The sequence below is a fragment of the Rhinatrema bivittatum genome, unplaced genomic scaffold (genome assembly GCF_901001135.1).
Source record: "Rhinatrema bivittatum unplaced genomic scaffold, aRhiBiv1.1, whole genome shotgun sequence".
Lineage (NCBI taxonomy): Eukaryota > Metazoa > Chordata > Amphibia > Gymnophiona > Rhinatrematidae > Rhinatrema > Rhinatrema bivittatum.
Window position 1 is genome coordinate 61495 of NW_021821273.1, and position 19727 is coordinate 81221.

The window sequence follows — 19727 nt, forward strand, 5'->3', positions numbered from 1 at the left end:
CCTTCAGTATTCTTCTGTCTCCAGCAGATGAAGGAAGGCAGAACCTGCGGTCCTGCCTTTAGCAGCATTTTAATTTGGGGGCTGGAAATTAGGAAAGGGTTTGGATCCCCTATTTCCTCCGATATTACCTTATTCCCTTTGAATGGATCATTGTAAAAAAAAAAAAAATTTATAAAAGAACTTTGAGGAAAGTTTGTTTCCTAATTACTTTCCTCTCTCTTGTCTGTTGGACAATAATACTAATAATCAGAAAGTTCCTGAGGGAAACAGAATTTGCATTTTCACCCTGTTTTTTAGATCAAGTAGGTGATTGTTGTTAGTGTCCTGGCCTCGGGGGGTGTAAGCTGGTGGTCCAGCCTCTCCCCCTGCACTGCAACCGGCTGCCCGGAGAAGTTTTTGCCTCAGGGCAGTGCTGGCTGAGACGCGGCTTTCCTCGGCCAGTCCCTGCTTTTATCTTACAGCGGTTGCGTTCTTTTAGCGGAGCGGAGGGTAGTCGGAGCTTTGCCTGCTCCTGCCAGGTTTTCGGGGGTGTACGCTCATGAGTCAGTCGCGTGTCTCGACCCCATGCCGTGCTCGGCGCGATGCTCCGCCTGCGGGGAACCCGGGACACGGCTCTCCAGTGAAGGGATTTGCTCTCGGTGCCTCCCCAGCGGGGAGGGCTCCTCGAGAGCAGCGGATCGGCAGGACTCGCGATCACAAGCGCGACGGCCATCAGAGGGATCGGCCCCGTTCGCACCGAGCGCAGGAACGGCAGCCATCTTGAATTCGGGAGATGCTGCTGAAACACAGCCAAATAGCAGCCTGCATGTGGATTCCTTCCCTGCTCCTCCTGTGTTAACTCCAGAGGATCCCCCCCGTGGTGGGGTGTAAGTTCCGGGACCCCGCTCCTGCTGCACCTCCCTCGGGGGGCCCCCTCCCCCACCTGCTTTCACTATGGATTTTGTTCTCCTCATGCACAATGCATATTTGGCACGTAATGAGTCATAGGATGGCTCTCCTCCGGCTCCTCTCCCCCTAAGGTGAGTCGGGGGTGGATGGTGGGGCCTCTCAGGGGACTTCCCGGGTCCGGGTAGTACCCATTCTGGCTCACAGGATCCATCTCCGGCAGACTCAGATCAGGATCAAGATGATCCCGCTTCAGGCGTGCAGCTGGAGGGGATGATCCCCATGTTTGCGTGTCTTTCAGATAGAGGAACTGGAGCACCTTATCCCCTTGTCCTTTCAGAATTGGATATTGAGGTGCCTCAGGATCCTTTGGGGACCAGTTCCGGAGCTTTCAAAGGAGATTCTGTATTAGCGGGATTGCACCCGCCAGCGAAGACGTTTCCTCCCTCCAAGGCTCCTACAGTTGTTATCCAAGGAATGGGACTCTCTGGAGTCTAGTCTATGAGTTAGACGAGCCATGGACAAACCTGTCCTCTCCCGGAGGAAGTCCTGGGGCTCCTTAAAGTGACGGTGGTCACAAAGAGGACTACCATACCGGTCATGGGTGGAGCCGCTTTTAAAGGACCTCCAGTATCACAAATTGGAAGTGTACTTCAAACGGGTCTTTGAGGTGTCCGCCTTGGGAGTCCAGGCGGTGGTATGTAGTTCCCTCATGCAGAGGGCAGGTTTGAGATGGGTCCAACAGCTGCTCGATGCTCAGGAGCTACCACCAGATAAAGCCCAACAAGCGGAACACCTGGAGGCAGTGATAACCTATGGGGCAGACGCATTGTACAATCTCTTACGAGTCCTAGCACGTTCGATGGTTTCAGTAGTCTCGGCTAGGCGCCTCTTATGGCTTTGGAATTGGTCATCGGACTCTTCTTCCAAGTCTCGATTGGGCGCTCTCCCATTTAAAAGACAAGTTTCGTAGGTTTTCTTCTAAGTGATGTATATAGTTGAGATCAGGGATGTATCAGAAAAACTGCATCTCGGATCCATTTTGTCTGTTCAATTGTGTATGTTTAATAAAAAAGTTTTACACTAAAGGGCAAGTTTCTGTTTGGCGAGGATTTGGACCAGATCATCAAATCCCTGGGAGAGAACAAGTTGCATAAGCTCCCTGAGGATCGGCCAAGGACTTCCCGATCTTTCAGCGCTTCAAGCAATCGATTTCGCGGACAAAGGCATTTTCGGCAATCAAGACCAGTGTCACAGAAGCCTCCTTCATCAAGGTCCCAAGCTTGGTCCCAGTCCTTTCGGGGACGCAGACCCTCCTGGGATGGTTCATCTCAGAGTTCCCGCTCCAAATTCCTGCCCAATGAAGGATCGCCGACCCACTCCCCCGGTTCCCAGAGTGGGGGGACGCCTCTTCCTATTTTACCGAGGAGTGGGTCAGGATCACTTCGGATCAATGGGTACTGGATATTCTAAAACACGGTTATGTTTTAAGAATTTGCTCGGCCCCTAAGAGACATGTTCCTCTTCTCACCTTGCGAACCATTGCAAAAACAAATTGTGCGTCAGACCCTCGACAGGCTCCTCAACCTCGGGACCATCCTACCATTCCCACCAGAGGAACATGGGTTAGGCCATTATTCCAATTACTTCATGTTCCCAAAAGGACAATGTTTTCCGTCCGATCCTGGACCTCAAGACCGTCAACAAGGCTCTCAGGGTTCCTCCACTTCTGAATGGAAACACTGCGTTCCATTTATCGCGGCAGTTTGCGGGAGAGGAATTCCTGGCATCGTTGGATCTCACAGAGGCTTATCTACACATCCCCTCCACCGGGAACATCAGCAGTTTCTCGGTTCAAGATCCGGGCAGCATTTTTAGTTTCAAACTCTGCCATTTGGTCTGGTGACAGCTCCCCAGACCTTCACCAAAGTGATGGTGATTGGTAGCAGTGGCGCTCCGGAGGGAGGGGGAATCTTGGTCCATCCCTACCTGGATGACTGGCTCATTCGGGCGAAGTCCCAGGATCTCTGCCACCAGTCGGTCGACAGGGTGTTGACCCTCCTCAGCTCTCTTGGCTTGGTGGTGAATTTTGCCAAGAGCTGCCTTGTGCCCTCGCAGACTCTGGATTTCTTGGGAGCCCGTTTCGATACCCGCCTGGGCCGGGTTTTCTGCAAACGGGACCGGGCGCTCAATCTCATGTCCAGGTAACGCCTCCGTGGTCTAGCAATCCTCATGGCGTGAGATTACCTGCAAGTTCTGGGTTCAATGGGCGTCCACTATAGACTTAGTACCCTGGCATTTGCGCATATGCGTCTGCTGCAGAGGGCGTTGCTTTCCAGATGGAAGCCGGTGTCTCAGGAGTTTCAAGCCCCCTTGCCTCTGCCAACTTCGCCACGAACAGCCTGGATTGGTGGCTCGATCTACCTCATTTGCTTCAGGGGGTGGACTTGGAAACGCCACAATGGGTGGTTGTGACCAACGGATGCCAGTCTTGACGGATGGGAGGGCTGTGTGTCAGTTTCAGTCAGCCCAGGGACTATGGACTACGGAGCAGGCGAAATGGCCAATCAATTGCCTGGAAACGAGGGCGGTTCGTCTGGTGGTTGAAGAGATTTTTCCCATTGGTGCACCACAGGGCGGTGCAGATCCTGTCCGACAACGCCACCACGGTGACATATATCAATCGTCAAGGAGGGACGAAGAGTCGTCACGACTCTCAGGAGACGGACAAGCTCATGGGCTGTGCGGAACGCACCTAATCCCACCTGGCGGCATCTCACATCGCCGGTGTGGACAATGTTCAGGTGGACTTCTTGAGCCGGCAACGCATAGATCCCGGAGAGTTGGAGCTATCCGAGGAAACAATGACTCTGCTTGTCCGCAGATGGTGGGCTCCCCATCTCAACTTAATGGCAACTCAACGGAATGCAAAAGCTCCACGCTTCTTCTGCCGCAGACAGGAACACGGAGCGGAAGGGGTGGATGCTCTGGTTCTTCCTTGGCTTCTCGACATTCTGCTGTACGTGTTTCCCCCATGGACCCTAATAAGAAAGGTCCTAACGACGGGTAGAGGTACATCGCAGCGCGGTGATCCTGGTAGCGCCGGAGTGGCCACACCGGCCATGGTTTTGCAGATAAGAACATAAGAAAAATGCCATACTGAGTCAGACCAAGGGTCCATCAAAGCCCAGCATCCTGTTTTCCAACAGTGGCCAATCCAGGCCATAAGAACCTGGCAAGTACCCAAAACTAAGTCTATTCCATGTAACCATTGCTAATGGCAGTGGCTATTCTCTAAGTGAACTTAATAGCAGGTAATGGACTTCTCCTCCAAGAACTTATCCAATCCTTTTTAAACACAGCTATACTAACTGCAACGAACCACATTCTCTGGCAACAAATTCCAGAGTTTAATTGTGCGTTGAGTAAAAAAGAACTTTCCTCCGATTAGTTTTAAATGTGCCCCATGCTAACTTCATGGAGTGTCCCCTAGTCCTTCTACTATCCGAAAGAGTAAATAACCGATTCACATCTACCGTTCTAGACCTCTCATGATTTTAAAACACCTCTATCATATCCCCCCTCAGTCGTCTCTTCTCCAAGCTGAAAAGTCCTAATCTCTTAGTCTTTCCTCATAGGGGAGCTGTTCCATTCCCCTTATCATTTTGGTAGCCTTCTCTGTACCTTCTCCATCGCAATTATATCTTTTTTGAGATGCGGCGACCAGAATTGTACACAGTATTCAAGGTGCGGTCTCACCATGGAGCGATACAGAGGCATTATGACATTTTTCCGTTTTATTCATCATTCCTTTTCTAATAATTCCCCACATTCTGTTTGCTTTTTGATTGCCGCAGCACACTGAACCGACGATTTCAATGTGTTATCCATATGACACCTAGATCTCTTTCTTGGTTGTAGCACCTAATATGGAACCCACATCGTGTAATTATAGCATGGTTATTTTTCCCTATATGCATCACCTTGCACTTATCCACATTAAATTTCATCTGCCATTTGGATGCCCAATTTTCCAATCTCACAAGGTCTTCCTGCAATTTATCACAATCTGCTTGTGATTTAACTACTCTGCAACAATTTGTGTCATCTGCAAATTTGATTATCTCAACTCGTCGTATTTCTTTCCAGATCATTTATAAATATATTGAACAGTAAGGGTCCCCAATACAGATCCCTGAGGCACTCCACTGTCCACTCCCTTCCACTGAGAAAATTGCCCATTTAATCCTACTCTCTGTTTCCTGTCTTTTAGCCAGTTTGCAATCCACGAAAGGACATCGCCACCTATCCCTGACTTTTTACTTTTCCCTAGAAGCCTCTCATGAGGAACTTCGTCAAACGCCTTCTGAAAATCCAAGTATACTATATCTACCGGTTCACCTTTATCCACATGTTTATTAACTCCTTCAAAAAAGTGAAGCAGATTTGTGAGGCAAGACCTTGCCCTGGGTAAAGCCATGCTGACTTTTGTTCCATTAAACCATGTCTTTCTATATGTTCTGTGATTTTGATGTTTAGAACATTTTCCACTATTTTTCCTGGCACTGAAGTCAGGCTAACCGGTCTGTAGTTTCCCCGGATCGCCCCTGGAGCCCTTTTTTAAATATTGGAGTTACATTTGCTATCCTCCAGTCTTCAGGTACAATGGATGATTTTAATGATAAGTTACAAATTTTTACTAATAGGTCTGAAATTTCATTTTTTAGTTCCTTCAGAACTCTGGGGTGTATACCATCCGGTCCAGGTGATTTACTACTCTTCAGTTTGTCAATCAGGCCTACCACATCTTCTAGGTTCACCGTGATTTGATTCAGTCCATCTGAATCATTACCCATGAAAACCTTCTCCATTACGGGTACCCTCCCCAACATCCTCTTCAGTAAACACCGAAGCAAAGAAATCATTTAATCTTTCCCGCGATGGCCTTATCTTCTCTAAGGTGCCCCTTTAACCCCTCGATCATCTAACGGTCCAACTGACTCCCTCACAGGCTTTCTGCTTCGGATATATTTAAAAAAGTTTTACTGTGAGTTTTTGCCTCTACAGCCAACTTCTTTTCAATTCTCTCTTAGCCTGTCTTATCAATGTCTTACATTTAACTTGCCAATGTTTATGCTTATCCTCGCAGTGGACGGACCAGTTCATCTGGGTCACCTTCACACCTTCTTCGTCAGGGTCCCATATTTTTCGACCAGGTAGATCGCTTTTGTCTTGCGGCCTGGCTTTTGAGAGGCGGCGACTGAGGAGACGAGGTTATCTTGAGGAAGTAATTTCTATCCTCCTTCGATCCAAGAAAACATCCACCTCGCTTGCTTATGTTCGTGTGTGGAAAGTTTTTTATGCGTGGTGTGTTGAGGGGGCGGTTACTCCTCGTCGCCCTGCAGTGGCTCAGATCCTATCCTTTCTGCAGAAGGGCCTCGGAATGGGATTGGCGTACAGTTCTCTACGGGTGCAAGTGGCGGCCCTCGGGTCCCTGGTCGGGCGTCGCAACGGGGCTCCCCTGGCCTCACATCCAGACTTGGTGAGGTTCTTGAGAGGAGTGAAGCACCTGAGACCGCCCGTTCAGACCCTGTGTCCTTCGTGGAATCTCAACCTAGTTCTTCGGGCTCTGTGTGACCCTTCTTTGAGCCCATGCAGGCGGGCTACACTCAAGGATTTAACCTTAAATCTTTCTGGTGGCTGTCTCTTCAGCCTGCAGGATCTCGGAACTTCAAGCACTATCCTGTAGAGAGCCATACCTCCGTTTCACGGATTCAGGGGTGACTTTGGCTATGGTGCCATCTTTTCTCCCTAAAGTGGTGTCAGCCTTCCATCTGAATCAGTCGGTGGAGCTGCCAGCTTTCCCGGAGGCCGAGTCCAGAGAGCTCCAGCGGCTTGATGATAAGCACATTCTTCTATGCTATCTGGAAGTCGCCAACGACTTCCGACTGTTGGATCATCTGTTTGTCTTTGGAGCGGTCCCAAGCGAGGAAACAAGGCCTCTAAGACCACTATCGCTCGTTGGGTGAAAGAAGCGATATCGACTGCATACATTGGCGCTGGCAAGTGTCCTCCGGTTGGAGTAAAGGGACATTCACTTCGTTCACAAGCGACTTCCTGGGCGGAAAGGCAAGCTGTGTCTTCTCAGGGAGATATGCAGAGCCGCAACGTGGAAATCGTTACGCACATTTGCGCGTCATTATCGCTTGAATTTGCAACTCCCGGTCTGGGCTCGTTTGGCAACAGAGTTATTCGAGCAGGGCTATCCGGGGCCCACCCTGTTTAGGGAAGCTTTGGTACATCCCACGGTCTGGACTGATCCGGTACGTACAGGGAAAGAAAATTATTCCTTACCTGCTACTTTTTGTTCCTGTAGTACTCCGGATCAGTCCAGATGCCCACCCGGTGGTTGTTATGTCTTGTCTTGAAATATAGCTAGCCAGCTCGAGGTTGCAACTCAGAAAATGCAAAGTTTCTCGATTCTTCGAGTTCCTTTGTCTGCAAGTATTTTCAGTTCTGTATATAGTTACTCCGCAGTTTTGGCGTCTGTTTTGATCCATTCATCGGTTGTTCTTTGCTTTGATATTCTTAATACTGAAGGGACGCAGGGGGTGCAACTGGTTATCAGAGGGCACCCTGTAAGTTTTTCTCTGTCTCCATCTGCTGGAAGGGAGGCATAACCCATGGTCTGGACCAGTGGTCCCCAAACCTGTCCTGGAGGGCCACCAGCCAGTCGGGTTTTTGGGATATCCTCAGTGAATATGCATGAGAGAAAATTTGCATGCACTGCCTCCATAATATGCAAATTTTCTCTCATGCATATTCATTGTGGATATCCCAAAAACCCGACTGGCTGGTGGCCCTCCAGGACAGGTTTGGGGACCACTGGTCTGAACTGATCCAGAGTACTACAGGAACAAAAATTAGCAGGTAAGGAATCATTTTCTAATAATGTAAGGAAATATTTCTTCACGGAAAGGGAGGTGGATGCTGGACGAGGTGGTGAAAGCAAGAATGGTCATGGAATTCAGAAGGCTGTGGCAGAAACCTCTGACTAGAGAATGGAAATAAAGAAATGGTGTGACTTTTTAAATGCCTGCTAGGGGGTAGCCTGCATGGAGCAACAAGTGCTACTCCTCTAAGGCTTAGCTGTAGCCTGCTAGCACCCTAAAAAAAAAAACACTTGCGGGGCAGACTCGATGTACTGTTTTGTACATTATTTATTTATTTATTTATTTTGTATACCGACATTCGATCGAGATATCACATCGGTTTCCAGATAACTAAAGGAATAGGGTGGTAACAGCCCTATTTTACATTATAACATGGTATTAAATAGATATAAGAATATTTTACATTATAACATGGTAATAATATAACAAGTTGTAACAGAACTAACAGGAGTACATGGAACATTAGACTATAGTATATAACATATGTACATAAATGGCTTGTTGATGAGGATAAATTATGGTAAGGAGAGCAGGGAGTGTAGAGGGGGGAGGGGAGAGGAAGGGATGTGTGGGAGGAAGGTAGTGATAGGGAGGGAAAGGGTGGTGGGAGATGCTTGTGTAGGGAGGGAAAGGTGTGGGGCGAGATTGGTAACCTAAATGTTCTTCCCAACTGTTCAAGTACAAACAAACAAATCCAGAGCTAGGGCTTTATAGAAGTATGAATCAAACATTTAAGGCCCAACTTAATAAAAATAACCTGCTGAAACTCAAAAGGTAACAAAATGCTCTAAATTAGCCAAACTGGGTCCAAGTGCCTAATTGGGAAAAAAAAAAAAGTGAGTTATTTGACATCAGATTGCTACAGACTTCCACTGAGACAAAACTGCTGCCTGCAAAATAACTGGGACAAATGGAGAAGCATGCATGCCCCCCTCATGGCACTCCCAGATCACTCTGCCCTTATCCCTAACGAATCCTAGAATAAAATCTCTTTCCTGGATCTGCAAAAATAAACTCCAGCAAAGGAATAAGGTGGACCAGCAAGCTTAATCCGGTGAGTAAAGGCAAGATCCCAAAATAAACAGCCTTCAAGCAACTATAACAATAAGCACAACTCAACCATTTAGATTTTTTATATTCTGGTTTTCAGCGCTTCAAAGCAGATTACATTCAGGCACTATAAGTATTTCCCTATCCCCAGCGGGCTTACAATGTAAGGGGCAGATTTTCAAAAGCCTACGCGCGTTGCCGGGCCTGTTTTACAAAGGCCTGGCAACGCGCGTATGTCCCGGGGCTTCGAAAAAGGGGAGGGGTTGGGGCCAGAGGCCTCCGGCACAGCAGCCGTTTGCCGCTATGTCGGAGGATCGCGTGCCAGCAGGAGCAACAGGTAAAATAAAGGTCGGGGAGGGGGGTTAGGATAGGGCTAGGGGGCGGGAGGGATAGGGGAAGGGAGGTTAGGTTAGGGGTTAGGAAGTTCCCTCCGAGGGCCAATCCGAAATCAGAGCAGCCTGGCAGGGAACGGGTGAAGGCCACGGGCGCCGGCGCACGCAGGGTGCGCGCCGACCCCCGATTTTATAACATGCGTGCACCTGCTCGCACGTGTGCGCGCCGGGTAGCACGCGCACGTGGACGCCCGCACGTAGCTTTTTAAAATTTACCCCTAGGTTGGCCACGTGACTGGATGGCTGCGTGAGCAAGGGGCTCCCGTCCCGCTCCTCCTTGAAGATTAAAGAATGCTTTTAAAAAATGTGCAAACCGCGCTGTTAATCACCCCATCGGAATGCTTGAGCGGTGCTGATCAACTCCATACCGCTTGATTATAAATAAAAGCAGCTATTTGAGAGACCAGAGCGCCACTCTTGCAGGTATAGCTGGGCCGAGGTTCTCCCGATCGCCATTTTGGACATTCTTTTTTGCTGTGAAATTTCTGCCGTGGTACTACAGAGCCTGCCGGATCCTATGTTTCTGTGCAGAGTAAGCACAAAATAAACGAGTTTGCTGAAAAGTGCAGACAGCAATCGGGGACGTGGAGAGGCATCCCCTGGCCAGACGACACATCTAGAGGTAAACATAACAGAAGAGCACAGTAGCGCCACGTGGTAACGTGGTGAGCCTGCGTTTCGACCGGCCTTTCTGCCGAACACGTCAGGGAATGGGAGAGGCCTTGTCTGTGTGGATGAATGTGAACGTAGGGGCAAACTTAAAAATACCAATAAATCGCGTGCAAAGACCCGGCTTACCCAAACTGCATGAGTGATGGAGGAGGGGCGCTGGAGACTCGAGACCTGACCCGCCATTTTACTATTAGTAGTGGAGTGCATTCAAGGCCTGCGGCGACTGACAACTGAGATTCTGGATTGCAAAAGAGAGGAAGTGGTGCGCTAACTGCTGCGACTTGTAAGAGCCGCGAGAGGGAACAGGGGCAGGGGGGGAAAAAAAAAAAAAAAAGCGAGACAGGGCAGCGTGACTGGACGCGAAGCTGAGGGAAGAAGCGGATACTTCGGTACATTGCTTCCATTTGGCAGCTGCAGCAAGGGTGGGCTTCAAGGAGGGCTTAGCCCAGACAACAATTAATTCAAGTCTGTGGCGTCGTGCTGGGGTCTGCCTCTAAGTTTTTATAAAAATGGGGCCAGTGCAGTCCTTAAACAGTGCGTGAGCTGCTACCCGAGGACTTTGTGGCACTAGCAGTGAAGAGGGAGGAAATCCGAGGGAGGAGGTTTGTGGCCCCGCTTCAGCTTCACACTGGGGAAGCACCTTTGCGGGGTGGTAGTCCAGCCTCAACAGTTTATTGCTGACTCCTGTAAAAGAGTGGGGCTGCCTGCAGTTGGGGGAGTTCAGACTGTGTTGAGTAGGAAAAGGTGGGAGCGAATTAACCAGTGGAGTGGCTGGGCGGTGATCTTCCCCTCATTTATAGAGGATCTGATTAGGCAATTCACTAACAGGCAATTTTTGGGGGTTTAACTTCCATTAAGCTGATGGCTGCCAGGAAAAAAAAGTGATTTACAAAAGTTCTCATTTACCAAAGTGGCAGCAGAGATGCGGCAATCAGGGATGGACATAACAGAAGGACCTGAGGAGAGTGGAGGGGGAGGCTCTGATTCTGAGGCGCCAATATTATCCCCACAAACATCTCGGGAGGGGGCGCCATCCCTTTCGGATTTACCAACGAAGGATACGATGAGAGACTGGTTTATCGAACTTCGGGCAGACATGAAGAAGAATAAAGAGGAACTGCTACACTCCTTTTCTGAATTGAGAGAGGATTTTATGGCGTTGGGACACAGAGTTGATGATTTAGATGTTCAGGTGGAAAGCCATGAGGCAGCGCTGCAGACCCTAACCCAGAAAACTACTGAAACTCATACTGAACTGCTTGTTCTACAAGATAAGCTGGAAGATATGGAAAACCGATCGAGGAGAATGAACATTCGACTGAGAGGGATACCTGAATTGGCAGACTTTAGAGACAGCATGGAGACTGCAAAATCGTTTTGCACCTTTCTTCTTGACCAGGGAGAGGAGGGAGCGACGTCCACGGAAAGGGATTCAGCACAAGACTCCCTTGCAATAGAAAGAGCGCACAGGGCATTGGGAGCCCGCAGAGATAACAAGCCGCGAGATATTATAATAAATTTCAATAGCTACCTGCAAAAGGAAAACATTCTGGCGGTGGCCCGTAAGAAGAAGCAGTGGAATTGGAGAAATACTACAGTATCGGTTTATCAGGATTTGGCAGCTAGTACCTTAAAAAAGAGATATGAATTGAAAAGTGTTACAGCAGCTCTACGTGCGGCAGACATAAGATACAGATGGAATTTTCCTTTTTCCCTGTCTTTTCAAAAGGATGGGACGACATATCGTTTGAAACCATAAAGGAAGCCACCGAGGTTTTTCGACAGGCGTGTTTGGAACCCCCTTTGTCTACTTTGGAAGAGACAGTCACGAAGCTTCGGGGGGCTGCGACCTCGAATTGGCAGCGAGTAGAACGTCCGAAGAGGAAAACAGCTTCCAGAGTTTCATCAATGATGGAAAAGGCAGGGATGCAGGACTAAATGGACTGGTCCAGACTAGTTGGAGGTTATAGGATTACTTTAACTGGGAGTGTCAGCGCATAGTTGTTCCAAGTTTATCAACCGAGGTGCAGCAAAATGATAGTAATTTCAAGAAATGGAAACAAAAAAAAAAAAAGGGGTTATGCACATACTCGATGGCTTTATAAGCAAGCGTGGTGGAGGATAGGAGGAGCGGGAGGGGGGGGTGGCTATCCGGTCTGTGGTACGCCCTCAAATGCAGACCCGGGTGGGGAAAATCCCGGTTTGCGATCTCATGACAGGGGTAGACCCATCTGGGGTCAGGGGGAAAGATGAGGGAGCGGGGGAGGTAATGGGGGGGGGGGGGGGAATCTCTGGGGAGGGGAGGGAGGAGAAGGTGGGGTTCAAAAATGAGCTGGCTGATGGCTTCTTAAGCTGTTCCATTCACTGTATTCCTTGTTTTTTTTTATGGGAACGTTCCAGTATACAATTGCCAAAAAAAAAAAGGGAAAGATACGTACGAGGGCCTTAGCTGGGACGGCCTTCGTGTGGATTGCAAACTTAGCCAAGCTATGCTGTTTCTTTTTTTCAGCTCCATGCCTAGCACACTCACTCGCATAGTTTCATGGAATGTATGCGGCATCCATACCCCGATTAAGAGAAATAAGATCCTACAGGCGTTAAAGCGTAAAGGGACCGACATTGGATTTTTACAGGAGACTCACCTTACTGATATAGAACACACTAAATTAGCTGGAGGTTGGGTGGGGGGCTGTACTATGCATCGGCTACTACCCAGATCGGCGGGGGTAGCGATTTTGGTTAATAAATTTTTACCATATCAAATTCAGAAGGAGATTAAAGATCCGGAGGGCAGGTTTCTTATATTTATTGGGGAGTTATATGCTAAACCTTTGATATTATGTAACTTGTATGCCCCGAATACTTTTAGCCAAAAATTTTTTCAGGAGGTGTACCAATACCTCCTTCCTTATATCTCAGATAATATTATTATGGGGGGAGACTTTAATACGATTCAGGACGTCCTGCTAGACGCCTCACAGAATAGACGCAGGGAGTATGGAATGGGCAGGGGACCTGCTCATTTGGAGAAAAACCTGCATTTAGTGGATCCGTGGCGTACTCTGCATCCAGGGGAAAAAACTTTTACTCACCTGTCTCGGGCGCATGCCACCTATTCCCGTATATATTTTTTTCTCACTAGCTCTCATATGTTCCCTATGATACAAGAGACGGGTATTGATGATATTTTAATCTCAGATCATGCCCCTGTCTGGCTAGATGTACAGGCTGGGCGTCCTGAACAAGGGGCTCGACTGTGGAGATATCCCTACTACCTGGCTGAAGATAAGCATTTTAATGAATATTTAACCAAACTGTGGGTGGACTATGAATCCTTGAACCAGACGCATATTGAGCAGCCAGTGTTATATTGGTATACCGCTAAAGCGGTCCTCCGGGGAGATATTATCGCATATGTGGCACATCGGCGGAAGAGTTTGAATAAGCAAGTCTTCCTGTTAACCGAGCAATTACGCAGGGCCCGGATCTGTCTGGTCCGTTCACATACGAGACAAAATAGAGATAACTACCTATCTGTGCAAAATACGTTAAACTCAGTACTACACCAGAGAGCAAAAAAAAGTATTTTATATTATCAACATCGGCTTTATCAACATAGCAATAAAGCGGGTAAATTAATGACACATTTGATTAGATCTTCAAGAGCGACTCGGTTTATTACAGGACTAAAGAATGAGAGTGGGCACGTGGAAACAAACACACGTACTATACTGCGCCTATTTTGAAATTTTTATCAGCAATTATACGAGACGGAGGGTTGGTCGGAAGAGGCATGCAGGCAGTTTTGTGAGTCTCTCCCGATTCCTATTCTTACAGAGGAACAAAAAAAGACTTTAAATATGCCAATTTCAGAGGAGGAAGTCCGGAGGGCTATTTATAAGTCCAAACGCTTGAAAACCCCGGGCCCAGATGGTCTCTCGGCAGAATTTTATAAGGGCTTGCTTGATAGAGTGACGGGACCTTTAACGTCGCTTTTTTCCTCTTTAATTCGACAGGGAAGTTTTCCACCCCAGATGAATGCAGCCCATATCACTCTTATTCCAAAACCGGGAAGGGACCCATTACAGCCTGATGCGTACCGTCCTATATCTTTGCTGAATTTTGACCAAAAGTTGTTAGCAAAAATTTTGGCAGACCGCCTAGCTGTGGTTTTGCCCTCTTCAGTAGGACCCCATCAGGTGGGATTTGTTCGAAAGCGATATGCCCTCTCAAATCTTAGACGGATTTTAGTGGCTATGGAAATATGTCGTTTTATGAATACTCCCTATTTGGCTATTAGTTTTGACGCCGAAAAGGCCTTTGATAGGGTGGAGTGGAGTTATCTGTTTTATATTCTGAGGCACATGGGTTTTGAGGGCCTGTTTTATGAGGCAGTGCAATTATTGTATGAGGATCCACAGGCAACTATTTTGGTTAATGGAGATAGGTCAGAACTGTTCCCTATCAAGAGAGGCACTCGTCAAGGATGTCCTTTGTCTCCGCTTCTTTTTCTTTTGCAATTAGAACCTCTGTTGCTTACCATACAGAGAACACCCGATATTCGGGGAGTACGATTTGATAGAGAAGTCTTTAAATGTGCAGCCTTTGCGGATGACCTTTTGGTATTTTTGACTGAGCCTGTTCGGTCTTTGGGCTCCCTGCTCGCTGTGATGGGCTCATTGGAATCTTTTCGGGATTTCGGTGTTGAACGAACATAAGTCCTCTGCATTGGCCTTTCCAGACGCGCTGAGGGAAAGATGGAGAGGCTCTTTCCCATTACAATGGGCTATAGATTCCTTTCGCTATCTGGGAGTGAGAGTGCCGGTAGACCCTTCTCTGGTTTACAAAGCTAATGTGCCGAGTCTAATCCGATACACGCAAGACACACTTGCTGCGTGGCAAAACTTTCCTTTATCTCTGTGTGGTAGGGTAAACTTATTTAAAATGGTTATTCTACCCAAGTGGTTATACTTATTTCAAACCCTCCCTCTCCATTTGAAAATGGGGGATGCGCTTTTATTAGATAGTTGTGTGCGGAAATTTCTGTGGAGGGGAGGTAAGGCGAGAATCCCTTTGGTCTGGTTGCAACAAAAGTGGGGGATGGGAGGCCTGGGGGTTCCGAACCTGGCGTTGTACTCCGTGGCATGTAACATGCGTATTATACGGGATTGGTTACTTGGTACTTCTTCACATACTAGTTTTATGGCGGAAAGTGCCCTTCTTTACCCGGTTCATGTTAGCTATGCGCTCCAAGTAGAGCCAGCAAAAATCCCCCCCGTGCTGACTCAGTCTAAGGTGGTATTGCTGATACGACAGGCCTGGGTTATTTTGACTAAAACTCTTCAAATACCTAGAGTCAGTGCATATTTACTTCCGGTTCACGGGAACACTGATTTCTTGCCAGGGATCACCTCTCCACAGTTTCAGGAATGGAAAAAGGTGGGAATTAAATATCTGGGGCATCTATTCACAGAACAGGGGGATCTGATGTCATTTTCTGAACTGCAGGAGAGATATGGGAGGGGAGTGGTTACTGTCTTCCCTTATTTACAAATTAAACACTATGTTCAGACCATCCCTATGGCATTTAAGCTAATCTCGACCTTTCAGAAACTGGAAACTTTATTGTCCCTCTCTAGAAATAAAACACCCTCCTTATCATATTATTATCAACAATTACACCACTTGAAAAGGGTGGAGATGTACTCCATATTGGCAGAAAGATGGACTGCAGATGGGGAGTTTGTGGTCACTGCCTCCATATTGCGAACTTGTTATGGTCGGATTGCCAGGATCTCGTATAATACTTATTATAGAGAACTGCAGTACAAATTTTTGGGACGGGCTTATATTTCGCCTCAGATGGCAAAAAAACAACATATTGCAATATCGGGTTCATGCTTGCGGTGCCGAAAGGAGAGAGCTACTTTGGCTCATGCGTTTTGGGCCTGCCCTGTGGTCCAGGCTTTTTGGACCCAGATTGCACATTATTTAGCTACAATCTTACGTGTCTCTATTCCGATTGCGCCCTTGTGGATCTTATTCGGGTGCATACCCCCGTTGAGAATACGAGATCCTGGCACCAGGTTACTACTGCAGAAAGCTAGTGTGGTTGGGAAACGAGTGATTCTCATGAATTGGAGAAGTGCTGAATCCCCTTCTTTCTGGGCATGGAGGAATCTTTTTTTATACGATGATGCAGATGGAGCAGATGTCCATTCGACAATCCCCAATACAAAGTAAACGATTCCTTAGTGTTTGGGATCCATATATTCAGTCTCTTCCTCACGTTGCCAGAAGCCGGATTCTTAATGATTGTATGTAGTCAATTTGGGTGGGATACTGGAGTTTTCTTCTCAGTCTTACGGGGTTGGGACTGGAAGGTTTTTTTCTGGTTTGAGTTTGGAATACATGGATGTATATCTAACTGGAGGGGGTTGGGGTAGGGGAGAGGTACGGAAGTTATTCAGTTCAGCTCACTGATGTGGTAATGTTTGCTGTGGTTGAGATACATAAGTGCTCACTTTGTGAGGCGGGTAATTAAATCCTGGATATCAACCCTACTTAAGCGGAGGGAGGGGATGGGGGGGGGGGGGGGGGAAAGAAGTTGGGAAATCATTAGGTTAAACTTCAATGTTTCACTTTGTGGGCTTAAGCAAGATGTATTCAGAGTTGATTGTTTATAGTTGTAGGTGGTATCAGACCATTCTATAACTTGAAAGGAGGGCTTAGTTATAGAGCACTCTTACATTGGGAAATGTCATATGTTGTGTTTCAAGTTTGCAGAGCTGATTGTGATGCTTATACCACTGTTCAATGTCTACATGTATTGTATAAGCTGGTTTCTCAATAAAAAACAAACTTTAAAAAAAAAAAAAAAAAAAAAAATTACCCCTAATTTTGTACCTGAGGCAACAGAGGCCAAAGTGTCACAAGGAGCGACAGTGGGATTTGAACCCTGGTTTCCCGCCCGCTGCCCTAATCACTAGGTTCCTCCTCCGATTGGTTCATACAGTGTGGGATAACTATGGTGTCATCGCCAACATGGACCAATCAGATCCAGGCTATGTGAGGTAAACCAAACCTGCTTCCTGGAATTCAGAGCAATTTGTAACAAATGCACAGTGCCACTTAATATACTGAAAAGTAGGGATACTATAAGTCAAGAAAAGATTTCACTCCTTATATGAGGTGCTTTGCTTTGTTTTTTTTTTTTATGTTCAGGTCTTAACTGTGTTCCCAAATTTGTTTGTCCTAAATCTCCATGGAAACAGCATCAACCGTCTCTCAGAGGTCGACAAACTGGCATCTCTGCCGAATCTGAAGAGTCTCACCCTCCATGGCAACCCCATTGAGACAGAAAAAGGATACAGGTGAGACCAAAGGACAGTCCGTAGCCCCCTTTCAGCCCAGCATGTCTGAGCTCCCTCGCTCTAGCCCTGCTCAGCTCAAGAGCCACGAGATGAGAGTCCTGCTGCGCATGAGAGTCCTGCTGCACATGAGAGTCCTGCTGCACATGCCAGCAGGGGGGAAGACAGGTAAAAGGGACATCTTACTCTCCCAGCATTCAGTGGTCAGAGCTGGCTTTTCTAATGACAGGCAGCAGGGCTCGGCATAGTTTTTTCTCAAGCCTCCAGGCTCCAGTCCTTCAGTCTTAGGACCTGGAGGTCTCTGTGTGTGCATGGCAGGAGCTGCAGAGACACTTTGGCTAATATTTTTAAACTAGCAGTGACATTAGAATATAAATAAGACAACTAATTGTTTCTGCTCACCCCCCCCCCCTCACATAAAGATGAATTTTAAAAGCCCGGCACACGCGTCTATTAAGGGATGCGCAAAGAAGTCGGGCTCACACGTCAACCGTATTTTTAAACTATTTCTATATTTTCAAGGCATACATCGAACAAAGACAAATAGTCCAGCAGGGCAGAGTCCAGTAGTGTATAAACAGCCCAGACAGATGTTTTGTACAATAATCACCCATAAGGCAGAGTAAAGCTAGACTAATTAAGAACAATTACACATTAGCCATGCTGTCCTGATACGTATGACGCACTTTCCATGTACGATCATATTTAAATTGTATTGCAACCGTTCTATGTCAGCCACCTCTCTGGACTTGAGCCCACCCGTGTTGTAAGCAGGGAGTCCGTTTCCAAAAAGCGGCTACCATAAAATGCGAGCAGCCCACAAGAACTGACCAACTAACGCCTCTAAAAGGAGCCATAATCCCAGAACCAGCCCCTTACTTACCCCTGTAATCCGGTCCGTGGTATCATTTTCAGATGCGCGCATAAAACCCGCTGTGCGCACATCTGAAAAGCTGCCAAGAAGAGGCGAGGTGCGGGCATCGTCTGCGTCGGGCGTGGGCGTTTCGGGGCTGGGCGGAGAGACGCACACATAAACGCTTCTGCATCCCGGCACGTGCCGAGGTCCCCTGACGCATAGCTCACCTCCGCTACGGATGACGTGTGAGTTATAACATAAAAGGATCGAGCCATCTCTGAGGGGTTTAAACGATCTGCGGGGGAGCGAGGGCCATCAAACCAAGGGGGTTTGCAGGACCTAGCAGTTAACGGGGCGAACTGGTTGACAAACTGGTAATCTGGCAATCCCCCGACTTACGCAGAAGAAGTGGGATTTCCGCACCTCCACTTAAAATTGCGCGCCTATGCTGTTCTATAACACACGTGCGTGTAAACGCGCAAATTATAAAACCGCCGCGTCCCCGACGCACGTACGCCACGGTACTCCCGCGCAGCGGTTTGCAAGCTGCTGTCATAAGCTGCGCACGGTTTTGTGGCTGCAGTTAAGTTGCGCAGATCTACTTCTGTCAGTATGATGGAAATCTAGCAGCTAGGGCTGGTTAATGATACCCATGAAAACTATGCTGGCCACCAGCTTTCACAGTAGATGACCACACGATCACCGAGCTTTAAGGTCACTCCGGTAGAAATGCAAATAGCCAGAAGTGACCATCAGTTTTTAAGAGGGATTTCAGATGCTCGTACTTCAGCACTTTCAAGCCAAAACTGCAAGCCACCCAACCTGGCCAGCATTGGTCATGTGAATCCTTCAAAGAGAGAAAGCCGAGCTGGGTTAGTCAGCTCTACTTCGACCTTCCCTTTGTTCTGCAATTTTATTTTTTTTTCCGTGTGGTAGGGCTCTCTGAGCTAAGCACGTATATAATCTCACGGAGCTGCATGCGATGCCTGAGCTGCTCTTCTGCTTTCTTTCAGGAGCTACGTCTTGTCTCTGCTCCACAACCTGAAAACGTTTGACTTCAGCGGAGTAACCAAGCAGGACCGCTCCACGGCGGAGGTGTGGAGGCGGATGTACGTGAAGCCCAAACTGGCGAAAAAGAAAATCAGTGAATAATGTGCTGGGGACCGAGGTCCAGAAAGGACTGCAAATGATGGAAGCCTGATTCGTTCGTGTGTTCGTTGCTCTCTGCTTTTATATACATTATCATGATGTGCGGTAGTATAGGAATTATCAGATAATCTCATCAAGTAGGGGACAGAAAAGCAATTAAACTGACCGATGCAGAATAAGGGTTGGAAACTGGAGCTATCACTACCTCGTTTTTTCTGACACCCCCCCCCCCTTCGCTAGCCTGATCTTTTTGGTTTAAATCCGTGCCTCCCACCGCTAGTGTCATCCTTCCCAGGCACGGCGGCGTTCAGGAGAGGGTGATGCATGTGCGGTGAGTCAGTCTGTCTGCCCTCCATTTCCCCGCCCTTGGTCCCTTTCAGACATAGCTGTCCCACAGTGC

At 47.8% G+C, this 19727-nt stretch overlaps 1 protein-coding gene across 4 annotated transcripts in view; it reads left to right on the forward strand.

Annotated features, from left to right (window-relative positions):
* LOC115082568 (leucine-rich repeat-containing protein 51-like) overlaps window positions 1–19521 on the forward strand; it is a 54758-nt gene extending 35237 nt beyond the window's left edge. For all 4 annotated transcript variants that reach the window (XM_029586785.1, XM_029586784.1, XM_029586786.1 and 1 more), the window contains 2 exons: window positions 17177–17325; window positions 19192–19521. In XM_029586785.1, coding sequence (XP_029442645.1) covers window positions 17177–17325; window positions 19192–19330 — 288 coding nt within the window. In that variant the 3' untranslated portion in view covers window positions 19331–19521. The remainder of the gene's footprint in view (window positions 1–17176; window positions 17326–19191) is intronic.
* Window positions 19522–19727: the final 206 nt, after the last annotated feature.